Here is a 24,343-nt window from a genome sequence, read left to right on the forward strand (position 1 = left end):
TTTTTTTAGGATATTATTGTTGAGCGACTGAGTACTGCCCAACAATCAAAAGTCCATGGACCAGGTCTTAAGGTAAATTAATAATTCCATTGCACTTTCCCACGAGCAACAACACTGCACTATTTTAGAACTGCACGACATACCGTGGAGAGGAAGTTTATGAGGTGTTGTTGTGTATGTACACGGCTCATATGAATGTGTGAAGCCTGGATTAGTCACCGGTTTTTTTACACCTTTTATTTTGTACATGGATGTTCTTAGTATTATCTGATTCAACTAACTTAATCTTTTCAGGATGTTGTTGAGCTACCTAATACAAGAGAACAGGCGAAAACCCCTGAACCAAGTCTTGAGGTAAATTGATTATATTATAAAATTATGGTGAAATATATATCTATACTAATATTATAAAGCTGAAGAGTTTGTTTGTTTGTTTCAACGCACTAATCTCAGGAACTACTGGTCCAATTTGAGAATTTCTTTCGGTGTTAGATAGCCCATTTATCGAGGAAGGCTTTAGGCTATATATTATCTCAACAGACCAACAGGAGCGGAGCAATGCGGGTGAAACCGCGGGACATAGCTAGTTAGTAATAATTTCATTTGGGTACATTTTGTACATTTATGTTATTTGAATTTTCTGGTTTACCGAAGTTAAACTTTATCTTTACAGGATATTATTGAGCTACCTAGTACTAGCAAACAGTCGAAAGCCCCTGAACCAAGTTTTGAGGTATATCATTATTTCATATACAACAATAAATTAATGAATGAATACATTTATTTCTGAAACAATGAAGTAGAGTATAGTAATAATTTCATCACGCCGGTGCCAGCGCATGGTGACAGCGCTTGTGGCCGATCACGGGGCCAGGAGCAGGAGCCGCCGTTGTGAAACTATATAGTGCTCGCGCAATAACTAAAACCGTAGCAAATGTTAAAGAACAGCCGAAGTGATATCTTTAATGGCGTATAGGAAATGTTGCCACAGCGTGGTTTTATAGCGTGACCAAAAAATATATTTTGAAGAGTTACCGTGGGAGCACTGTAACTGTTTAGAGTTATTTGTATAAGTAGTATATTTTGTCTTATTTAGGTACATCTGTGTGGTCTTATATTTTTTAAAATTGTAAAATTATTTAAGTTGGAAAAGGAATCAAATCTACTATAATTGTGAGGGGAATCTAAAGCCTGTAACATAGTTTTGAAGTTTGAACTAATACATGCTTTAATTTCCCCAAATATATAAACTGTATTATTTTAATACTTTTTAATTAAAGATTTTTTTTCTATTATATATTTCTGTTTCAAGTTTGCAAAAAATAACTTAATATTTTTTTTTCCAGGTGGAAACACCGAGAAAAATCAAATTAAGAAAAAAATTAATAAATAAAGAACGTGTAGCCGAGCAAAGAAAAAAGAAAATTGCAGTATTGAGGACAAGGGCGTGGCGGTTAAAGAAAAAGAATGCAGAACTGTGCAGCATATTAGAAGATTTAAAAGCCCGATGTTTAATAAATCAAGAATCTGCTGATGTTTTGTCATCTATAGAAACGGCAAATAAGGACTTTTTAAAAAGATATATTTGTAAAGAATCCGCACCTAGGAAGTATTCTGTAGAGTTAAGAAAATTTGCATTAACTCTCCACTTTATAAGTCCAAGAGCCTACGATCATGTTCGAAAATATTTCAATACATGCCTTCCTCACCCACGAACTCTTTCACGGTGGTACCAGTGTATAGACGGTAGTCCAGGGATCAGTAAAGAATCTTTAGAATCAATAAAACTACTCAAATTAGCTAATAGTATAGTGAATCCATTTCGCAAATTATTTTGCGCCCTATGTTTCGATGAAATGGCTATTAGAAAGCATGTAGATTTTGATGGTCAAAACTGTATAGGGTTTGTAGATTGTGGCAATAATATAAGTAGTGGTCAATTAGCTAAGGAAGCCCTTGTCTTTATGCTAACTGCTATAAATGGTAGTTGGAAAATACCTTTAGGGTACTTTTTAATAGATGGTATTTCGCCAATTTAGTTCAGACCTGTATTAAAACCGTTCATGATGAATGTGGAGTAGAAATTTTATCACTTACATTCGATGGCTGTCCAACAAACTTTGCAATGGCTAAATTATTAGGGTGTTGTTTACAAGATACTCAAATAGATCCTACTTTCCAAGTAGGTGACAAAAAAATTATTATATACCCAGATCCATCACATATGCTTAAATTAGTACGGAATACTTTGGCTCAGAAAGGACCCATCATTGATAGGCAGGGACGCACTATTTCCTGGGAATACATCAAACATTTAATTGACTTGCAGGAAAATGAAGGACTTCACCTAGCTAATAAACTGAAAAGATCTCATATGAATTTTAGGCAACAGATCATGAAAGTAAAGTTGGCTGCTCAGACTTTCAGTAATTCTGTTGCTGATGCCATAGAATTTTGTAACGAAGAACTTAAAATAGATAATTTCTCAAATTCGGAGGCTACAGTAGAATTTATTAAAAATATAAATGACTTGTTTGACATATTAAATTCAAGAAATATGAATGCATATACACATAAAAAACCTCTATTCGAGGGAAACTTTTTAAATACTAAATTGATTCTTGAACAAATATATCAATATTTAATGAAGTTACATTTAGGTGGCATGCCCATCCTTAATACAAACCGAAAGACTGGATTTTTGGGCTTTATGATTTGTATACGAGGGATAATTTTTCTATACGAAAATTATGCCAGAAGTGAATCCTTACAATTTCTGTGTACGTATAAGCTTAGCCAAGATCACTTGGAGTATTTCTTTAGCGCGATTAGGGCTAAAGGTGGATTTAACAATAACCCTACAGCCAAACAATTTAAATCCGCTTTCAAACGGATGCTAGTCCATGGTGAACTTAAACACATCACTACAGGTAATTGCATTCCTCTACAGGAAATAAATATACTAACATATACCAAACCGGAAATTGCAATAAATAAAACCACAGAAAGAATTAAACTAATAGATGAAACTGATGATTCTGAGATACGTGACATTGATTTTATCCGCACTATGGATGACCACGACTATTTAAGTGATCCTAGTAAACTGACCGAATTTTCGAAACAAATTATTATTTATATCGCAGGGTTTGTTGTAAGTCAACTGAAAAAAGAACTTAAGTGTCCTGATTGTACGTCAGTTTTGACTGCGGATAAATTTAAAAGTTTCTTGTATAAAAAAGACAAGGGGGGACTGCAATATCCTAGTAAAGATGTAGTTGCCATTTGTACATTTAGTGAGAAAATTTTCCGTCAAAATAGAGATATGAGTAAGAAAAATTATTTTCATACTATTTCTCAAGAATGTCTCAAAAGATGCCTTAATGAAAATCTTTTTTCAAGAATAAGTGATCATTTTAAAAATCAATTATTTTTAGACTGTCACTATTCACTTTTAATTAAATCCATCTGCGGAAAATATATAAAAGTTAGGATGCACTATGCAACAAAAAAAATGTCTGAGGTGGATGACAAGGTACGCAACTTTTATAACAAGTTAATTTTATTTAAAGGTCAATAATTTTGAAGGTCAAGGATTCAACACCATCCTTAACTCTTAATTATAAGATTTTTTTTATGTTTGTATTAGTCATCACTACATAGTATAAAACAAAGTCGCTTTCTCTGTCCCTATGTCCCTTTGTACGCTTAAATCTTTGAAACTACGCAACGGATTTTGATGCGGTTTTTTTTAATAGATAGAGTAATTCAAGAGGAAGGTTTATATGTATAATAACACCCATTAAATAGTGGAGAAGTACTGTTATTTTTGAGGTTTCTAATGTGATGTCGTAAAAATTTACATTTTTTCCGCTTACATTGCAAACGCTGGCTGAACCCTACGAGTTTTATCAAAATAATGTACTAAGTATTATACACATTGAAAAGGTCTACAGAAAAGTCCGCGATGGTATATGTCTATCTCTTATGGACAATAACTTTTTTTGTCATTTACTTTTTACGACAAATAATGGCTAATTTTCGAAGCGATTTTAACCAATACAGCATTAATACTTAACCAATTAAATACCTTGAATACATTGTTCATTTGATATAGATATACAAGGTGAAAGGTAAGACATTTGAAAAATTTAGACAGGAGCTTCTACTCATGAAACTGAACAACTTTTGTTCTACAACTTTGCTGAATTTGTAAAAAAAAATTGGACTTTGTAAGGAAACTTCGCTAATCAGCTGACAGATTTCCATACAAAGTCCAAATTTTTTTCTATATAATATAAATAGATATTATAATTATATATAATAATTATATAATAAGATATAATATAAACTACCTTATGTCCGATTTATTCCAGATATTGATGCATGCCAAAAAGGAGGACTAGGCCTACTGGGGATACCTCTTTAAAAAAAACGCACCTAAGGTTCTTACCTCACAGGTGGTGTGGAAAAAGAACCAATACAATACAACAGTGAATATATATATATATATACTAGCGGTCCGCCCCGGCTTCGCCCGTGGTACATATTTCGCAATAAAAGGTTGTGCCAAATTTCATCAAAATCGGCCCAGTAGTTTATGCGTGAAAACCATACATACATACATACATACAAACCTTTCCTCTTTATAATATTAGTATAGATTTAAAAATTGCGGGACGTAGCGTTTGCCGCGGTACCGGCCAGCCGCCCGGCTATATATTTTATACCCGTGCGAAGCCGGAGCGGGCCGCTATGTTTTTATATACAACGTTCATAATTTTTCTGTAGTGTATTTAGTATCAGCATTGCACCCGTGCGAAGCCGGGGCGGGTCGCTAGTTAAGTTAATAAATAACAAAATCTTTTCAAATCTGTCTTTTTCTTCATAAACCTATCTTACAAAAAAATACCCAAACATTTATAGATATTTTGCCAGTTTTTCGGATAAAAAGTTTTTGTAATAGTTGGCAACATTGACGTAAGGATTCGCCATCTCGTTCGGGTATACGCCGATGTGATCTCTAACGGGGTCCGGTGACCGAACATTCGCAATTGTCATTTGTCATATCAGCTAACTGTCAAATGGTCAAACTAGCCTACCAATTAGGTACTTTTTTTTCGATTTTAAAGAAATATTTAAAATAAATTATAATATAATTTACAAATATAAAAACATTAAACATTTAAGAAATTCGGTTAAGCAGTACCATAGGGTTACGGTGATACAGTTTATAGAATAATATTCACCAAAGATATTTCAAGTAATAACAACGAGCTCAGAATGCTTACCTATTTAAAATAAAAATCTAAAAGCTGTATGTTAGATCTATACATATTTACCTATTTTTTTCTAAACAGTACATAAATACTTATTATGTGTGTATTAAATTGATATAAGTTTAAGGTTCTCGTATTTGAATTAGAATGTAGTGAGTTCATGTGAAAAGTGAAATAAAAATTAAGGTTGATAAATTATTTTCATATACCTCATTGAAATGTCGAGCAATTCTCTATTATTTTCTATAAATAATGAAGGTAAAGTGTACGCTCTGTCAACCAATGGCTCTTGTTGGAGGGAATTTATGTATCTTGGTCTGGAGTTCAAAACATTATCAGCTGTACCTCACTTCCTATGGGCAGTCGGAGGTGATCGCCAAATTTACTTACATGTTCATGGATTGGAAATACCAATAAGAGTGAAAGAAGAATCTTATGAGAATGAACGTTGGCTACCTCTGGAAGGATTTAGTGGTAGGATGTTACCTACAGACCGTTATCACTTTTCATCTCAGGATGGTACCAAAGATAGATCTATTGACTGTATTAGATTGCCATCTATGGCTTGGCAATGGGAAGGTGATTGGCAACTTGAGCTAACCTTAGATGGTCAACCATTAGACCATGATGGATGGAGTTATGCAGTTGATTTCCCAGCTCAGTTTGGACCAGTCAAACAGTGGAAATCTTGTGTAAGGAGAAGGAAATGGATAAGGTATAGAAAGTTCAGTGCTATGAATTCTTGGTGTGCCATTGCACCTCTTCATAAAGATCCAACCCAAGAACCTTTTATTGATGTGAGTATTGGAGGTAATCATATACCATATTCTTCTCCAGGGTCTTTATCTGTCTGGGCTATCACTGCTCAGGGAAGGGTTATGTACAGATCTGGAGTAAGTACTACCTCACCAGAAGGATTAAAGTGGATAAATGTAAGCATTCCTCCAAACTGTGATATAAAGCAAATTTCAGTTGGTCCAACAGGTTTAGTTTGGGCATTGCTTTGGTCTGGAAGAGCCATTATACGAAAAGGTATTACTAAAGATTCACCAAGTGGAGAAGCATGGTTGGAAGTCAAGTCTCCCAATGAAGCAAAATTATCTGTTATATCAGTTGGTCATAATGTTGTGTGGGCTGTGAGTTCAGATACAAGGGTTTGGTTCAGAAAAGGTATAGACGGCAATGCTGCAGGGACTTCTGAATCAGCTGCTATGGGAAGTGGATGGCTAGAGGTGAATGGTAATATGGTTCATATTTCAGTTGGTATAAATGATCAAGTATTTGCTATAGGAGGTTCAAACAAAAGTATATATTGGAGAAGTGGTATTACACCAGCTGAACTTACAGGCAAGAGATGGAGAATGGTTCAAGCTAATATGCAAGTCAGTCGAACATCCAGCTCAGCAAGCATTATCTCATCTGCATCAAATCAAAAACATCAAAGTTTAAATTTACTTAATGAAAATACAACTGAGCTAAAATCTAATATTAACCTAAAAAATTCTTGGGAAGAATCACACTCTGCTCCCATAGAGAACACTCTGCCCCTTAAACCTTCAAAAGAATTAAAGCAAAAAGCAAGCATGAATGTAGAGAATATAGATTTGACTGGTAAAAGCTATGAAACAACATTGAAAAATCCTAGAGCTTGGAGCCCTGTTCGTAGTGTGGGTTCTGTGGTTGGAATGGAGGCTCAACCTGATAGTGATAGCAGTGTATTTGATCTGGATTCTGGCATGTATTTTGATGAAGAAGTAAGTCAAACAGCATGGGGTACATGTGACACAGCATGGAGCTTTGTTGATGCAGGAGCTTGTCTAGTGGATGCCATACAACCACCCCACTGGTTTACTGATTCCCAAAATGTGCATAATACAGACATAGTAGCCAGATGGAGATTTCAAATATTAGATGATTTAAAAGTAAGAAATACTTTAAACATTGATCTCACCAAGTTTGGTGTAGCTATTGAAGAAAAGGGTTGGACTCGTAGTTGTGAGGCAAGATTAGTTAATATAAATAACTCTAGTGAAGACTGCATAATTTCACTTTACTGGCATTCTTTAGAAAATACAGGAACACTATCAGTATTTCAACCCGATGGTACAATCAAATTTATCTTCAATTTGGGAGAAGTAACTAGTATTACTACATCATCTGAACCAGGCAACCCTAGAATATCAATTACCATCCCTACACAAAACACACAAATTTTAAAAATACAGTTTATCTCAGAAATGGAGCAAGAAGAATGGCTGAATGTGTTGGTTGATATAACATCACAAATACATGGGGTGTCTGGAAGACCTTCAGTCAGTTCAATCTGGGTTGTTACTAATTCAGGAGATGTTCTCAACTGGGATCCTGCACCAGCACAATTGATGGCTGAAAAGAGTGGCAGTTACACTAAAGAGTTTCAGGTGTTTGGGAAAGACATACAAAAGGGATTTATGACGACTCTGCACAACAATTTTCCATCGGGCAGTACTCTTAAAATATCTGGATGTTTGTTTGATGATATAAACCGGTTTCATATAAATTTACAAGGACCAGAAATTCAAAAACAAAGGCATAAAATTGAAAGTGAAGTTACGGAAATACCATTTCACTTTAATATGCGTTTTGATGAGGGTGTAGTTGTGTGCAATACAAAGAAATCTGGACAGTGGGGGGTGGAAGAACGTTATCAATTGCCATTAAAACCAGGCCAAGAATTTACCATCAAAATGATTTGTGATGATGCTGGATTTACTGTCATTGTAAACGAGGCAAATTTCTGTTCTTTCAAACATAGACTGAGTTCGGAAACTATAACATCAGTATTAGTAATGGGAGGTTTGAAATTGTACACTATGGAGTATTGTTCTACAAGTGTTATAATTGGACCTGATGAGATGTTTTGGCAATTAATGGGCGGCTTTTTACGAAAGGTTGAATGTTGTTCAAATACTGTGGTATGGGGCATATCCCATGATCATAGAGCTTGGGTTTATACCGGTGGTTGGGGTGGAGGAACATTAAAAGGTAAGCAGTTAAAAAAAAACAAAATTATTTATTTATTTTACATTAGTTACTTAATTTGGTATGGGAACTTCACAAATACAACTTCAGAGGCCATCCTCCTAAGGGAATGTATGTTACGATCCCCCCCTCCCTCCTTCAAGTTTTTACGTACTAGTGACAAAATGATTTTCAATCATTTTAATTAACAAAAGAAAATCATTTGTAAAAAGTTATAAAAAGAACAATTATTTTATGTTTAATATTATTAGTATCCATGTCACACGTCTTCAATGACCATATTCTCAGCGTCAATCCACTCGGATACATCATTGATCACGGGAGCAGTAGTATCAAGAGTTTCGTCAGGCTTGGTCATTTCCTCTTCATCGACGGTTTCGACATCTAACCACTTCACGCTTTCTCCCATATCACACAAAACTTCGAGTGGTCTCATATAGAGAACGCTTTATACAGCGAAATAGACTACATAATAAAAATCTAAGTCAACCCCCCACCCCCCTATCTCTCGTGACTGATCGTTGTATTTTGAAGACCTCCCCTAAACTGGTTATGTTGTATGGGTAGTTTCCCTAAGTTGTATTTATTAATTTACGGAAATAAGCTGTTTTATAGCATGTACTGTGTAGTACTGCCTACCTATTTCTATGTTGAATCGAATGAATTATTATGATTGATTTTTTATAGGTCTTGGCAGTAATGAGGGTATACACTCTATGACAGACACTCAAACATATTGTGTTTATGAAAATCAAAGATGGAATCCCTTAACTGGATACACTTCAACGGGCTTACCAACTGATAGATACATGTGGAGCGACATAACAGGAAAGCATAAGCGGACCCGCGAGCACACTAAATTACTCAGCAGACATTGGCACTGGGTACTTATTTCATTACATAGAATTCCACTTATCTGACGACTTAGCTCCTTTTATCTGACTCAACAGTTAATTTTATCATTTACCTTATTTTGCATGTAAATAAACATTTTATCATCATAAATATTTTTTTGAATTATTATTATTCAATTTCCAGATATCGGAATGGATGATAGACTATAGCACTCCCGGCGGTGTTGATAGTGACGGATGGCAATACGCGACAGACTTCCCAGCGCCTTACCATGGCAAGAAAATATTCACAGATTGTGTACGACGGCGGCGGTGGTACAGAAAAGCTCAAATTCACACAGAGGGACCCTGGGTTCGTGCGGGTTCTACAGCTCTACTTGATATATCATTATGGGTAAAAAAAATCAAATATCATGGTTTCTTTATGCATAGAAGTCTTACATAAGTATATTAAATATCCAAATTATATTTCATTTTTAGGCCAATGATAAAGAAATATCTGTATGGGCAGTCACATTGGGTGGAGACGCCATTTATAGAACCGGTGTTACCGCAGCGACTCCTGCTGTAAGTTATCCAACTCGAAGATACTAACTTTATGTTGATAGTGATTAAGTTAGATTTTAGCTGCTATATCATATATTTGTTATACCTTAAAATAATTGCAGGGACTCCATTGGGAACACGTAAATAGTCCTCAATCCCTCATTGCGATAAGTACATGCAACAATATAATATGGGCTGTCGGGAGAAAAGGAGAGCTTTATTACAGAGAAGGTGTGACCAAAGAAAACCCAGGAGGTGCAAGTTGGAGGCTCATCGAGGCGCCCAAGTGTAGTTATCCTTATGGCCAACATAAGAACGGCATTGGCGCTAAGCTGGTTTCTTTAACCATGTCTTCAGCCTGGGTCCTCCTCGCTAATGGGATCCTGGCTGTAAGAACTGATATTTCACCAATGCAACAAGGTGGCACGCATTGGAAATATCTAACAGGTGATTTTAAACGACTTTTTGTCCAACGATTTTTTTTTGACAAGACAAGCTACTCGGCATACTCGAAAAGGCATATATGAAAGTGCTAATGTCCACCTGCATTTTTTAAAATAAAAAAAAGACGGGTTGCACTCCGGGAGTGCCGGCAGAAGTGAAAACTTGATTATTAACGTTGAGCATGTTTGATATTTTGGAATGGTATCCGTCTTAATGTGGTGTCCACTGAAAATCAGTGGAGAATCTAAGTGTCTTGTCCTTAGATTCTCAAACCACTGAGTGGATATTATCCATTTTGTGCCGTTGTAACTAGTTATAAGTTAATTTTATTTTATTTCTTTTTTATGTATTAATGTGCATCGGTACAAATAAATGTATTTTCTTTCTTTCTTTTTTTCTTTCTTACGCTTTTTCCATCAGGTCACGTGTCCTGACGCGAGTTTAAGATTTTATACCCATTACAGAAAAAGTGCTCAACGCCGCTAAAGAAGTTTTCACTTCAACAAGTTCCCTGTGATGTAAACATACCTATTATCTCAATTTACATTGGCATTTCGTTTAAAATGTGTTGTTAATAGCAACGTTTTCTGATTACAGATTGTGATATAACATACAAGCACGTGTCGTGTATGGGGCAGGAGGTGTGGGCGGTGCGAGCGGACGGCACGCTGCACCGGCGGCTCGGCGTCACCGCGGACAACGTGGCTGGTATCGCTTGGCAGCAAATATTAAACATTCCTTTAGTTTATGTATCTGTGAGAGGCTGATTTTAATTTCCTTATTTGCTCATATAGATATTATTATAATAATTTATAAATATGTTAAGTGTATTCTATATTTAGCTTTCGCGTTTTTTCGCACAAGCAATAACAATAGTAGGTAATATTTATTAAGAGGAAGCTATTTACTTTTTTCCGTAGTTTTATTTTCAGATCTGTGTTTGTCTTATTCGTATTGTAATAATTGTGATATATTTAATTATTAAATAAAATATTCTTGATATTTTTAAACTGTTTGTTTCTCCTACGCTAATACATTCTTATAATCTTCTTTTTACCTAATGTTAAATTTCTCATTGTATTTAAATTTTCCTTTAGAAAAATCAAATTCATTGGTAAAGTTTTAAAAATAAGTATTTAGTTATTACCTTCATTTGTCACGTTAAAAGTTATTAAGATGCAATTCGATGACATGTCACTTAACACGCTAGTCGCAACCTATTTTTCTACTATGTACTACGTACTAGAGAGGCCATCGCTACTACACTTTTTGTAACACGAGTTAGAGTTAATCGTCTCAAACAATTTTTTTTGTTACATTGATCGGTTTTAATCGAAAAGTTTATTCATATTTTTTAATAAGATAACCAATATTTATTTGTTACATTGATTGGTTTTAATTTCTAAGTAATAATAGGCAGAATATCTACAAATTGTATGACTCACTAGCCGCCCCGCGCCGCAGTGCTTGTCGCACAGATTTTGTTCGTGGTGTCCTCTCTATAATAATACCTCAATGATTTGATCTAACTAAATCTAAATTTATAAAATTGTATTTCTTTTCGAGGCTTGCAATCATTTTTTTATTGTTTTTATAATAAATATTATATTTATCTATGTCTGTATTATAATTTAAAAAAGACTGTACAAGGTATTTAGTTATGTCTTCTGAAGATGGAATTTGTTTCTATGATTTTGTATTCCTAAGATTTTTATGAATGATTTGTTAAAAAGACAAAGATCTCTAGTCACGTATTAATTAGTTCTTGTATTCCATGTCATATTTTTATAGATTTATTAGACGAATTGTATACTAAACTTGCAAGTCGCTAGTGCGCTTAAATGTTTTATGGGTGCATTGTAAGAAAAATGAGTATCGAATATATTATGTATATCCAAAAATTGTCTTTTATTTGATGTTATTCCTTTAATGCGAAAAAGAGGGTTTCGGATTTTTGTCCTTTTGATTTTTTTTTTATAAGAAAGTAAAAAAAATGTCGTTTTATAAAACGATTTTTGTGTTCAATTATTTTCAGTATTTATTTCATACGTATTAAACAATATACCTACATACACATGAATTTATAAGGACCTCACCTTGTCTTGGAGTCGGTTAAACATTAGAAGCTTTTTATCGCTGGACGACCCATTTTTTCCGATACCTATTACAAATGTCGTTTGTATACAAACATTTAAAATATACACAAAATCTTTACTTATTAAGTTGGTTTGAGACATTTCATCCCTATAATTTGTCTCTAATACCCCAGCCACACTATGCTACTCGTCCTGCTCATCGCGCTGCCGCTCGCCTCGATATTGCCGTCTGGCCACACACTGCTCTACTCGCGCGATTAATCGCGACGCTCTTCACTAGGGATGGGTCGTCGACGTATTTTTCATCAACGAGACTAGATCGTTAAATGTCGTTCATCAACTAGTCATTCAACTAGTTAAAATCTTCGACTAGTCCATGTGTAAAATAAATAGCTATTAGGTATTAAATAAATTCTTATAGACGGTTAATTTAACTAGTCCGTTGATTCCATTACGCCCATCCCTAATTCGCACTCGTATTGACTATTGCCGGTCCTTTGACTCGCACGCAAAAGCCGACAAATAGGGAGCAGTGAGCAGGACGATGAGCACGACGAGTGGCATGACGAGTAACGTGGCCACACTACGTCCCTGCCTACTTCCCTCGTCACTTCCCAATTCCCATACCACTCGTCGAGTCGTGTAACTGGGGTATAACGATCGACGCAATAAAAGTAGGGTGTTTTTTTTACACATTTTCGTCAGTTCGATTACAAGTAAGTCAAGCAAATTTTCGATAACCTTTCAATGCATATTTCTTTCTTTTCTACTATATTACTTGCTCTGTGATTATTATGGCTACAACATTATTAATGTACAAATTCAGCGTCAAAAATTTCCTCACCAATAAAATATAATGGGGGAGTCGTGTTGCTTTGTAGATGCGACTTTAATTCAGCCGAATAAAGTTGGATTTATTTTTTTGTATATAATTAAGGCTGGCGCAGATATTGCGAAGCTCAGCGCAGATGCACTGCGCTGAGCGCCCGCTAAATATGACATACAACCCGCTCCCGCGAAATATGGCACACTACCCGCGGTGGCGCTCGGACGCGTGATTCTTTGCGAGTACGCGCACGTACACACTCATCGATGAGTCATCGTCATTCGTTTGCAATTTTTCGAGAGATACACTTGTAGATTCGCGAATAAATGGGAGACATGTTATTGATTACATTACTTGTAAAAGAATAAGACGAAATAATTTTGGGTTGACGCAATTTGCGTGCCGTGCAAGCGTGTCGGTGGCACGCCCAGGCTACCGAAAGCGGGTGCGCGCGGAGTAGAGCGTCGCGCGCTACCATTCGCATGTGACGCTTCGATGCTCTTCGGGAATAAATTGTTGTTATTTTATTTTGAATATTATTTTAAGTAGGACATAGTTTGATAATGAAAAATGCGCTGCGCTACGCTTCGCTATATCTGCGCCGGGCATAGAAATCTAAATAACAAGACACTAGAAGTCGTAAGCGTGCGTGACCTTGTCGCCACTCAGGTGATTTGCACATCACCAGTGCATTCGTCACTGTTCAGTTGCTCTGGAGACGTATGAGTGTATACATGGTGTGTTTCAGCAATTCCCATTGAAAATCCCGGAAATTCTTCCACAAGTTGTAATTATACTTATAAAGGAATAATATTTCATCGGAAAATATTTTTATTTTAGAAATAATGCCGTTTTTCCTTAAAATTATAGAATATTTACAAGTATTACGAGTGTCACCATAGTAATCGAAATAACAATGAATGACACAGTCGACCATTCTTATTATCACGTTTGTTCGTATTGGAGCAAAAAGTCTCATATACTTAGGGATGTTATTCTAAAATAAACCGTAAATTCGTGCGTTAGGATACATATTCAAATGCTTAATTTAAAAAATAAGTTAGTTTTCACTAAAATCAAGCTGTCCAATAAAAGGCATAGTTTACTTGTGTGTACTGTTTAGCTTTCGGTTTGAATGTGTTGATTTTGGCGACAGCGGTTTTCATACGAATTATGACATTATAGCCCTTCTATGTGTCTTGTTATTTAGATTTCTATGGCGCCGGGCCTTAGATTACATCTTGCTAATAGGCTTAAGAATCTATTGTTTTCAATCACAGTTTTCAATGTTTAGTGAATGCACATTCTGCCTACCAAATTACAGCTCTGACACCTAAAGGCGTAATTCGTAAAAACGTTATCTAAAACTAACTTGCGATCATCCGTCAAAAAAATGATCTTCGAATCGAAAATTAATATTTATAGCTCTCGTGCGCTCTTATTTACCGAGATGTTTTTGACGTTAAATGTGATACCTAGTTGCTATATTGCTAATTGAAGATTGCGATTTCCGAAACGTACTCAAATACAGGAACTGCTGTAGGCTAGAGGTCCTTCTTATACTTATGTATATTATAATACTAGTTGCGCCTTGTATGAGTTTTAGTTACTCCTTATGACAACAGCTATCTGTCAGTGAAATTCCCGTCAAAATCGGTTCAGTCTTTCCTGGGATTAGCCGGAACAAACGGACAGACAGAAAGACAAAAATTATAAAAATTACTATTTTGGTATATGTACAGTGCATACATCCATATGCAATTAGTAAAAATCAGTTATTTCAATAATAAAAACAGACACTTTTTTTAGGTATAGGTGTCTAAAAAAAATATCCGATGGAAAAGATGTCAATTAAAAAACAATTTTTTGGTCATTCTTTAATGTGTGATTCTAAACACAACAATTGTCGAACTTTTTGCATACAGTGAAGTTTTTACAACATATAATCTAATTCATAACGAATAAAGTGATTATTAGGATCATTTTGTATTCGCGGATATCCAGCTACAAGGGCATCCTGACCACCAATATACAAAGTGTTGTAAATCTTCCAGTACACATCTCGGACCTTCCTTGCTGGATGGAACAAACCCTGAAAATAATTATTTCAATAAGTCACAAACGTTTTATTACAATCTGACAATCAATGCAATTCATAAAATTTAGATTTAGGAATTTTTTTATCCTTTTGTCAATATTTCTCCTAATTATTGACAGCATTATTCTATTATAATAGGCGGCATAGCTATTTAAAATTATAATGATGAAGTTAAGTCATAAAATATATTTTCGCAAACAAACCTGTAGCGCATATTGCAGTATCTTTATAGGGCCCAAAGCGACTCGCATGCCTTCAACCGCGTCCATGAACGCTTGTACAAGATGTGGCGACGTCTCAAAGATATTCGGCCACACGTGGTTCAGCAAATGTATGAGAGCGTCCTCGCAACCAAACCCGTACACTCCCAGCGCCATGTGCTTAATCGCAGCACAGGCTGTTTGACGATGAACAAGATCTCTGAAATAATTGCAACATTTTCTTATTTTTCTCGTCATTTTATTATCGCTTACGTATTTTTGAAGTGAAACTTCTTTATCGGGGTTGTAAAAAAATTTGGTGTAACATTTTTTCGTTACGCGCCATCTTGTTTTTATCCCTACCACGCGTGAAAAATTATTTCAAAAAAAAGTTTTTTTTTGAAAAATAAGGTCATAAAGAAGTTTCACTTCTTACTGTGCCCCGCAGTTTCACCCGCGTGTCTCCGCTTCTGTTGGTCATAGCGGGATGATGTATAGCCTATAGCCTTCCTCGGTAAATGGGCTATGTAACATTGAGATAATTTTTCAAATCGGACCAGTAGTTCCTGAGATTAGCGCGTTCAAACAACAAATTCAACAACTAATATTAGTATAGATTAAAATTAACGCATTTTTCGCATGATAGAAATAACTTATTGCATATGAGTTTTTTATAGGTAGTATTTTTTTACCTGTCCATTAAAGCATCCTCCAATAGTGGGCATACAGCATAAATGTAATCTTTTCCCATCTCCCCAATATATTCAAACAAGAAGGACAACGACTTGAGCACACCATTTTGTACATTCAACTCTGGTACTCTGTACTCATTCATTAAAGCTGGCAATACTGTGAACGGTGAACATGTTTCCGCTACAATAGCGATGGCGACTGTTGTACACACCCTGAAATTATTATATCATTATACATTGTGTGACAAAGCTATGTAATGTATAAAGAAATAAAGTTGACAATAGAATATAATTTTCACACTAAAAAAAGACTTTTTTTATTATAAATTTCAAATCAATTTCTGAAATGTGACTAAAAACTGTCCTACTTATTTTTATGCTGACGCCTGACAGTAAAGCAAATTTCACTCTATGAATTGTAATTATTGCCTTACCTATTCTGTCTCTCCTGAACTTTCAAATTGTTGAGTAAAGTTGCCAAAACGTCATGCGGACCGATAGCCTTAGCGATATAACCGAATGTGTTGACCGTCGCTCGTCTGATCGCTTTCTTGTGCGCTTTCAACAATTCTAGAAGCTCAAAACATATTCTCATCCATTCTCTAGCGGAAACGAATTCCGGTCCTCTATCGGCGATACGACCGACTAGATCTATACAGTTCTCTTGTACCTTTTCATGCCTGTAAAAATAAAGGTTATTGAATACGATATATGTATAATATATTTACTTGAAGGACACTAAAATACCTAACATATTTAGATACATGAATTTTTTTTGAATATATGTACTATAAAAACAGTCCCAGTAAATTAATAAATGTAAGTAAAAATAAACGCAATGTCACCTATTTTTTAATATAGGCGTCAGTCTCGGAAGTAAATCTTTGATGGGTGGTGTCATTTTGGTCATTCCGATAACATTCACGATAGCTTTTAACGCGCCGAGTATAGATCCCAATACTTCGGGATACTCTTCTCCTAAATATTCATACAACACTACACCAAGATGGCCCATCAATTTTTCCTAAAAAAAAATACAAAAAAGTTATTTATTTCGAGTTTGAGACGATGTAATAAAAGTTTCACTTTAATTAAAAAAATTTAAATGATAATTTTTCCAAGTTTAGGAAGGAAACTCACCTCTTGGCACGTTTTCATTACGACTGCGATTCTGGATATAAGATCCGCGGCCTGTTGCCGCACCTTCGCCGACTTATTGTTCATTCTCCACAAAATGATACCACAGATCTGCGGTAGATATGGCTTCACACGTTTTCCTAACTGATTTACTATTGTACCAAACCCATTCAGCATTACCACATCCTAAAACATATAAATATGAAATTATTAGCAACCTATTAAAAAATAGAAAAGACAATATTTGGTTGATAGGTTATTAATATAATATTATATTACCTCAGTTGTCTGTTCTTGAAATGCGTAAAGTATACCGTCAATAAGAGCTTCTTCGAGTTTTGAGTCAATATCTGCTGCTCCAAGGTTGGCAAGAATCTTTTCAATGGACTCCATCACCATCTTTCTGTATTGTTCATTGTCGTCTTTCAAGTCATCTACAATCCTGTTAATGATTTCTGATGCACCAACCTTAAATAAATTTGCAATCGTTTAATTTTGGCGCACGAAATGTGATATGTATGTATAATATATAACTAAGCTATAGTAAGGTATAGTGTTTATTTCAAAGGAAACCAATAAGCGGTAACAAAACGCTACGACTAATAAGAGCAGATAGTCCGGGATCCATCGCCCATTTTTGCAAGTGATTACTATCAAGCTAATTTTTCGTGAGCAGCTTTATTTTGATGAGATGTCCAATAATTTCATATACGAAACTCTCGATTGTGGTAGCTAACAAAGGAAACAAGGATAAAATATTTTGATTTGATGGTTCTCAAATATTAATTACTAACTGAATGTTTTTTTTTTGTTCAATCTTAAGATAATTATCTAAATTATTCGAAAAAATATTTGTCCTACAAAATCTATGGTTTGATCAAAGAGTCCCCCTTTCCAATATGTATCGATAACGAAGTCATCATAAATGATTACTAACCAGCTGATTTTTTTATTTTCACTTATTTAATACTTATATAATTCAACAGACATATTGTCCTACAAATTGCGTTATAAATATTTGAGAACCGTCAAATCAAAATTTTTTATCCTTGTTACCTCTGTAAGCTACCACAATCGAGAGTTTCGTACATGAAATTATTGGGTATCTCATCAAAATAAAGCTACTCACGAAAAATTAGCTTGATAGTAATCACTTGCAAAAATGGGCGATGGATCCCGGACTAAGAGTATCAATGAAAAATAATTTAAAAATGGGACAAAATTCGTGTAGTCAATAACAGAGAAAGTTCTTAGGGTCATCTAGTGATTATAAACCATACTCACTTTATTCGCAATTTCTACAGTCGTATCAACCAATTGGCGATAGTTACGTCGGTCGAGAGCCATTCGATGATTCCAAAAGTGTTTGAAGAAGTGTGGTAAAATTTCATCCATAATATATTGTGGTTCCACACCATCGGTACCGCAACATTGTTTTACGACCTATAATCATAATAGAATTAAGTGAGACCATTGCCGTAAGACAACAAAGACAAAATTTGAGAGTTAATACCGACCTTTAATACAATTTTTTTCATTTCCTCATCGGGCGACTGGAACTCACGGATAAGGATAAGCATCACTTCTCGAGTATAATAGTTCGCGTATTCAGCGTCCATAAGCGGGATGAGATAACCGATGGCCTTCAAGAAAGCAGCTAGACCTTTACCGCGATGCGTCCTGATACCCTTCCACAGGGGTTTGAGCACCGAGTCGAAGGACTCGATACCGTACGGCGTCGCCGCTTCCGCCAACGCGGCACTCGCCAGAGCTGTGATTGTTCTCACTTTCTGTTGTTCGTCTACTAAACCTATAATTAAAAAATATATATCACTGGCTGCCCATTTGCCCAAGCAGTTTGTATTAAAAAAAAAAACGAAAAAAAAAATGCTGACTTGGTGTTGCCATTCTCGAGTTTTACGCTTACCAATACATATAAATTATAAATATAAAAATGAATCGCCACTTTTATTATATTGATAGACTTGTTCTTTTCAATGCTTTTAAATATAGTGACAAATAATAAATGAGATATGAATTAACTAAAATAATCTTATCATGACATACCATGTTCAATAATCTCCACCAGTGACTTGAGATGTGGTAAAATAGCACAGCCCATGAGAATAGCAATTTGTTGTACAATCTTTATTCCTGTGTGCCTAGCTTGCCAAGACTTCTTTGATCTACACACAGCCTTCAAGAAGGGCAGGAGTGACGGGATACCTAAAGACATGAAACAAATAAATAACAGTTCAAACAATACAATAATTATTCATAAACACAATGTGTATATATTTTAATCATTTATAGAAGCAAGAATTAATAAGTTTATTTACCCAATGCAGATGCGACAACAGCAAACGCCCTAGCCGTCGTATTTCTCACGTATTCATCAATGTTGTCAATATCAGGTCTCATTGTAGAAATCATAGTAGCAAGCCCAGCTGCTTTTGCTAAGTTCGATATAATCTCACGTCCCTCAACTCGAGCATAGTAGTCTTCATCAATCAAAAGCGGCTCTATGACCACCAAAATCTGTAATGAACAAATATTTTAGTACCCACAAAAAATTAAAAAAATTGATCTACCAAGTACTAAGTATGCTGCTCTTATATGACAAAAATGTTTAGAAAACTTACTTTGTGTACGTAGGGTCTCACTAAATCATCTAACTTGTAAAGGATACGATCAATGACTTTTACAAGTAAATGTCTCTCTTGATCTTCAAGTGTGGGACTCATAAGAAGTGGTAGAATTTGGTTAAAAAGCGGACCTGCGCCAAAGTCACGAGCTTTGTCTGTAATTTGCCGAAGTGCCGCCTTGCACATCGGAGGAGTTCCGTTCTGTAATTAGAAAAGCAAAAAAACCTTTATTAACTTAAGACATCACAAAAAATACAAGATTAATTTATTCGTGTTAATAGTTTGTTAAGTTTTCAATGAATATGTAATATTTCACGTTTTTATATTACATTGATTTGATTATTTGTAATTACTATTAATTTCACGTTTGGCACTCACTTTTATCTTGAGCAGGAGCTTCATGATCTTGCGTTCCTTGAGCTCCTCGGGCGAGAGCGTGTCCTCGTCGACGTCAACGAGCAGCTTGTCGAAGTACTGCGCGTCTTCGGGCTTCATGAAGGGCAGCTGCTGGGAGCCCTTGGGCTGCGGGTCCAGCAGCCGGGCCGCCGCCGCCGCGGAGCCCCCCACTTCCTCCGTCTGCATGAAAAAGCCGATTGGGGTACCAGCCAATGGGGTAGGCGTGGCGGTCAGCTTACGAGCCGGCGTCCGTATCGGGACGTAACCTGGGCAACAATTCGACAAGTAAGAACGGACGCCGCGGAAACGATACGCATCGATAGATTACGCAGTACAGCGACTGTATTTTTTTTAAAGCGCAACGCGTAGCGTTTCCGACGGCACTACACTTTGACATCATTCATCTGAAAGAAAAATTTCTTATTTAATATCGATTTGCAAATTCGAATTCGAAAGCACATGTATGCAATGAACACCATGTATGTGTATCCATGTGACGATCGAGGCTTTTACATGTACCCTGAAACTAAATTTTGTTTTAATTACTCGACTGTTGTACAGAGAGTTTGAAACTTAAAAAACTCAACCTAAGAAAAGCTACACCCGAATAGATATGCACTTACCGGCTGGAGGTGGCAAAACCTTGTACCCAGGTGGGAACATGGCATCGAGTTCTTCATCTGTATAGGGCCGATTTCGTTCATCTATTTCTTTCTCCCATCGATATGCTTGCAATTGTTCTGGAGTCATTGCAGCAATGTGGCCTGGTGTTGGTGTCGCCATGGCCATCGCTTTGACTCCAACTGGGGTAGACTAAAAAGGAAACAAAATATAATTAGAAAATAAATACAATGATATGACACTATCAAATAAATGGCACATATTTTGATCAAACAGGAAGATCTTTAAAAACACAATCAAAGAATATTGTACAAAATACTTACACCGCCCGGAGTAAACACAGGTGTATGCGGTGTGGGCGTGGCATGAGCGGGCGTAGCATGTGACGGCGTAGCGTGAGACGGCGTAGCATGAGACGGGGTGGGCGTAGCGGCGGCCGGCGTAGCGCCTGGTGTTTCATCCCAACGAGAACGACGTTTTGTAGCTGGTGTGGGAGTCTCTTGAATTGTGTCCACGCCAACACCTCGATCTGTTCTCGGCGTTTCAGCCCAACCACTGCTATGACCAGGTGTTTCTGTTAAACAATTAAAACATCAAAATTAATATTGATAAAATTCCTATAAGAACACTTTTAGCAAATTCAATTTGCTACAAATATTAACATATTGTAAAAATGCAAAAAAATATATTTTTTATTTCATTTTATAAAATGATTAGATAAATGGAAACGAAATTATGCTAATTTAAAAGTTGTAAACATAAATTATTTTTATATTTCGTATTTTGGGGACAAGCATATTGTGTTGGTTGAATACACTGAATAAATTACATGATTAAAACAAATATAATATTGTTAATATTTGCGTGAAATAATTCGTAAGTAAAACTGAAAGCACAATCTCACAAACACGCAAACACCCACCCCTATCAGTCTTGGGCGTCTCGTCCCAGCGGTTCCTGCGCGACGCGTGGTGCGCGGGCGTCTCGCGGCCCGGCGTGGCGTGGCCGGGCGTGGCGTGGCCCGGCGTGGCGTCCCACACGCGGGCGGACGGCGTCGCGCCGGGCGTCTCGCCGCCGCGCCCGCCCGCGCCCGGTGTCTCTTCCCAGGCGCCTCTCTAAATTTGTATCATTTTTTAAAGACAGTAATCGATGGGACCACATAACTAGTTTAGAAGAAAATCTGTGTTAGGAGGACCCGCTCTTCCTCAACTAAAGTAGAACATGCCAAATTATTTCAATCAATCATGAGATGAGACACAAAAAATCAGATGAGAAAGAGAAAAAATCAAATGCTGCAGGTGTTGCCACGGCACAGTAATGATAGAATTTTTTCTAAACTATGAAAACTTGTCATTTCCTACATTTTAATCATTGTTAGCTACTTATTTTTACTGAAAATTAAGGAACAACAAACTAAAAATTAAGAACAGGACTGGAAACAGTTGTGTAGATTTTTTTCTAAGCTTATCATTGATTGACTTGCCAATTATGATAGAACTAATTTGATGGATTAAATATGACTTGTTTCTACTATTCCTTTAAGAATCCCAGTACAGTACATGAGTTTAGACTTTAGACTTTTAAAAGCAGATCTACAAAGATGTACCTCATTTTCCCACGATGGAGTAGCTTGAGAACTTGGTGTAGCTGAAACTACAGGCTTCTTGACTGTTGGTGTTTCTTCTGAGCTTTGATCCCAGCGCCCTTTACGCTTAGCAGCTGGTTTAGCAGCTTCTCCATTTGATTGAGCGACTGGCTTTAAGGTGCCCTCACGTGCCCTCTCTAGAAGTTTCTTTCGTAACTAAAAAACCAATGAATTTCTAATTTATTAAACCTTACATGTAATGTTAATCACAAACGGTATATTTTTGAGTTTTTATTTTTCAATAAACGATTAGTCATTGTGGTATTTAATACTTGATGATTTTACAGTTTACAATAATATAAAAAATTCCCTGTGAATCTTTAATTTTCCCACGTATATATTATTATTAATTTATTAATAAATTTATAACTCACTTCTGTTTCTTCTGCTCGAAGATATTGCTCTTTCATAATTTCTGTATAAGTTCTGGATCCAACATCTGGTGTTTTGCCACCTAATAAATTAAAAAATATTTTATTAAAATTGAGTAAGAAAAAAATAATAATGATAAATGGTATTCTTCTTACCTTCAGCAAAAGGGTCAACTCTCTCAGGAGATATGATCATCCTACGCCTCTTCTGACGGTATTCATCTTCTCTATCTGCAATAGTAGGCCGTCTCTTATCAGCAAATGGATCATAGTCCTTATCACTCTGAAAACAAGTTATGTTATTATTATTTCATTGACAATAAATGCTTCAAAATAATTTAAGCAATATGAGTAAGAATATACATTTTAATGATCTTGTTTTTCATATTTAATTTATTTACTCTTAAACTGTATACAAGGCATAAATAAGTGTTTAAAAAGGAGAAATCATGGCAACCTGTGCAATATCATTTAATAATGATGCGGGAGCAGTATAGCCCGGTCGTTTTTGAGTAACTGGTACATTCTCTACATCTTCATCCTCATTTTCATCATTGGCAGCAATTGAGGTCACATAACCATCATATCTGGATTTGCCACCTGGAGCTGAGTTATCATATATATCACTGTCATAGTATGTCTCAGCTAGTGATACACCTTTGCCAGATCCATTTTCAGGCAATTCATTTTTCTTTGCTTGTATTTCACGAATCTGAGCCTCAATAGCTGCAAGAGATAAGGAAAAAAATGATATTTTATTCTACAAAACAGTAACTTAATAATGTTTGTTATATACCTATCGATTACTATTTTCAGCTAATAATAATAATAAGTATGTAACTAATATATTTTATTGAGGGCGTGATAATTATTGTGACTACAATAACCTTATTATTCTCAATATATATTTATAATATTTATATCTTTCCGCAATTTGAAACATAGTTGTGATACTTTAACTAATATCAGATAAGTTTATAATTAAATTTAAACATTCTTTATTTATTATTTGCAGATACAATAAAAAATTACATTAAAGATTTATACGAAAATGGCTGGCGGGTGGGGTTGGAATGGCAATAATAAAAGGTTACCTTCGTGTGTTCTCGGTATTTTGTCCATTTTACCTTCATATATTCATACTCTAAGCTAAATTTATTGATAATTGTGTTTCATATGCCTATAATAATGTTATTCTATCTTTGATATCCCTAAAAATACACAAATTGACAATGCATACGCAATAAACCACCAAAAAACCAAGCGAACTACCATAGATGATAGATCATTCATCATAGATTATAGATGAATGATGTAAGACATGCCATAGACTGTCGACACCACAGACCACAATAGAATTTCTATTATGGTGCGTACTGGGTGCGTACGACGCTTAGGTATTAGTTAGTTCTTTAAAGAAACGAATCTTCAATGGCGGCGCTTATCATTCCCTCTCGTTCACACACGGCCGT

The 24,343-nt window shown here is 35.7% G+C and overlaps 2 protein-coding genes across 3 annotated transcripts; one reads left to right on the forward strand and one right to left on the reverse strand.

Annotated features, from left to right (window-relative positions):
* The first annotated feature begins 5,080 nt into the window (after positions 1-5,080).
* Pex23 (tectonin beta-propeller repeat-containing peroxin 23) lies at positions 5,081-12,037 on the forward strand. Of its 2 annotated transcripts, XM_090105431.1 has the most exons (6): positions 5,081-8,303; positions 8,988-9,184; positions 9,339-9,548; positions 9,635-9,721; positions 9,823-10,147; positions 10,742-12,037. In XM_090105431.1, the coding sequence occupies exons 1-6, from the start codon at positions 5,498-5,500 to the stop codon at positions 10,909-10,911; spliced, it is 3,795 nt and encodes a 1,264-aa protein (XP_089961557.1). In that variant the 5' UTR covers positions 5,081-5,497; the 3' UTR covers positions 10,912-12,037. The 2 variants fall into 2 exon arrangements, with proteins under 2 accessions (XP_089961557.1, XP_089961558.1); XM_090105432.1 differs by lacking the exon at positions 10,742-12,037 and having other exon boundaries at positions 9,911-10,069.
* A 2,885-nt stretch (positions 12,038-14,922) lies between these two features.
* On the reverse strand, positions 14,923-24,149 carry Sf3b1 (splicing factor 3b subunit 1). The gene is made up of 21 exons (XM_090105153.1): positions 23,966-24,149; positions 23,329-23,597; positions 23,028-23,154; positions 22,875-22,954; positions 22,462-22,656; positions 21,778-21,970; positions 21,179-21,429; positions 20,858-21,047; positions 20,217-20,500; positions 19,836-20,039; positions 19,533-19,731; positions 19,261-19,419; positions 18,711-19,003; positions 18,478-18,636; positions 17,473-17,661; positions 17,197-17,379; positions 16,902-17,080; positions 16,491-16,736; positions 16,057-16,269; positions 15,368-15,584; positions 14,923-15,158 (listed from the first exon to the last, which is right to left on the reverse strand). The coding sequence occupies exons 1-21, from the start codon at positions 23,991-23,993 to the stop codon at positions 15,000-15,002; spliced, it is 4,017 nt and encodes a 1,338-aa protein (XP_089961279.1). The 5' UTR covers positions 23,994-24,149; the 3' UTR covers positions 14,923-14,999.
* Between the last annotated feature and the right edge of the window lie 194 nt (positions 24,150-24,343).

The sequence above is a fragment of the Colias eurytheme genome, chromosome 9 (genome assembly GCF_061535395.1).
Source record: "Colias eurytheme isolate Ceu_HAF_F1 chromosome 9, ilColEury1 Martin Lab GWU primary, whole genome shotgun sequence".
Classification (NCBI taxonomy): Eukaryota; Metazoa; Arthropoda; class Insecta; order Lepidoptera; family Pieridae; genus Colias; species Colias eurytheme.

Coding starts and splice junctions, on each gene's coding strand:
- Pex23 (XM_090105431.1), top strand. CDS start 5,498: ATGTCGAGCAATTCTCTATTATTTTCTATAAATAATGAAGGTAAAGTG. Junction 9,549..9,634: donor TACTTGATATATCATTATGG/GTAAAAAAAATC, acceptor TTTCATTTTTAG/GCCAATGATAAAGAAATATC. Junction 10,148..10,741: donor GCATTGGAAATATCTAACAG/GTGATTTTAAAC, acceptor TTCTGATTACAG/ATTGTGATATAACATACAAG.
- Sf3b1 (XM_090105153.1), bottom strand. CDS start 23,993: ATGGACAAAATACCGAGAACACACGAAG. Junction 22,955..23,027: donor AGTTGACCCTTTTGCTGAAG/GTAAGAAGAATA, acceptor TTAATTTATTAG/GTGGCAAAACACCAGATGTT. Junction 17,380..17,472: donor TTCAAGAACAGACAACTGAG/GTAATATAATAT, acceptor TATATGTTTTAG/GATGTGGTAATGCTGAATGG.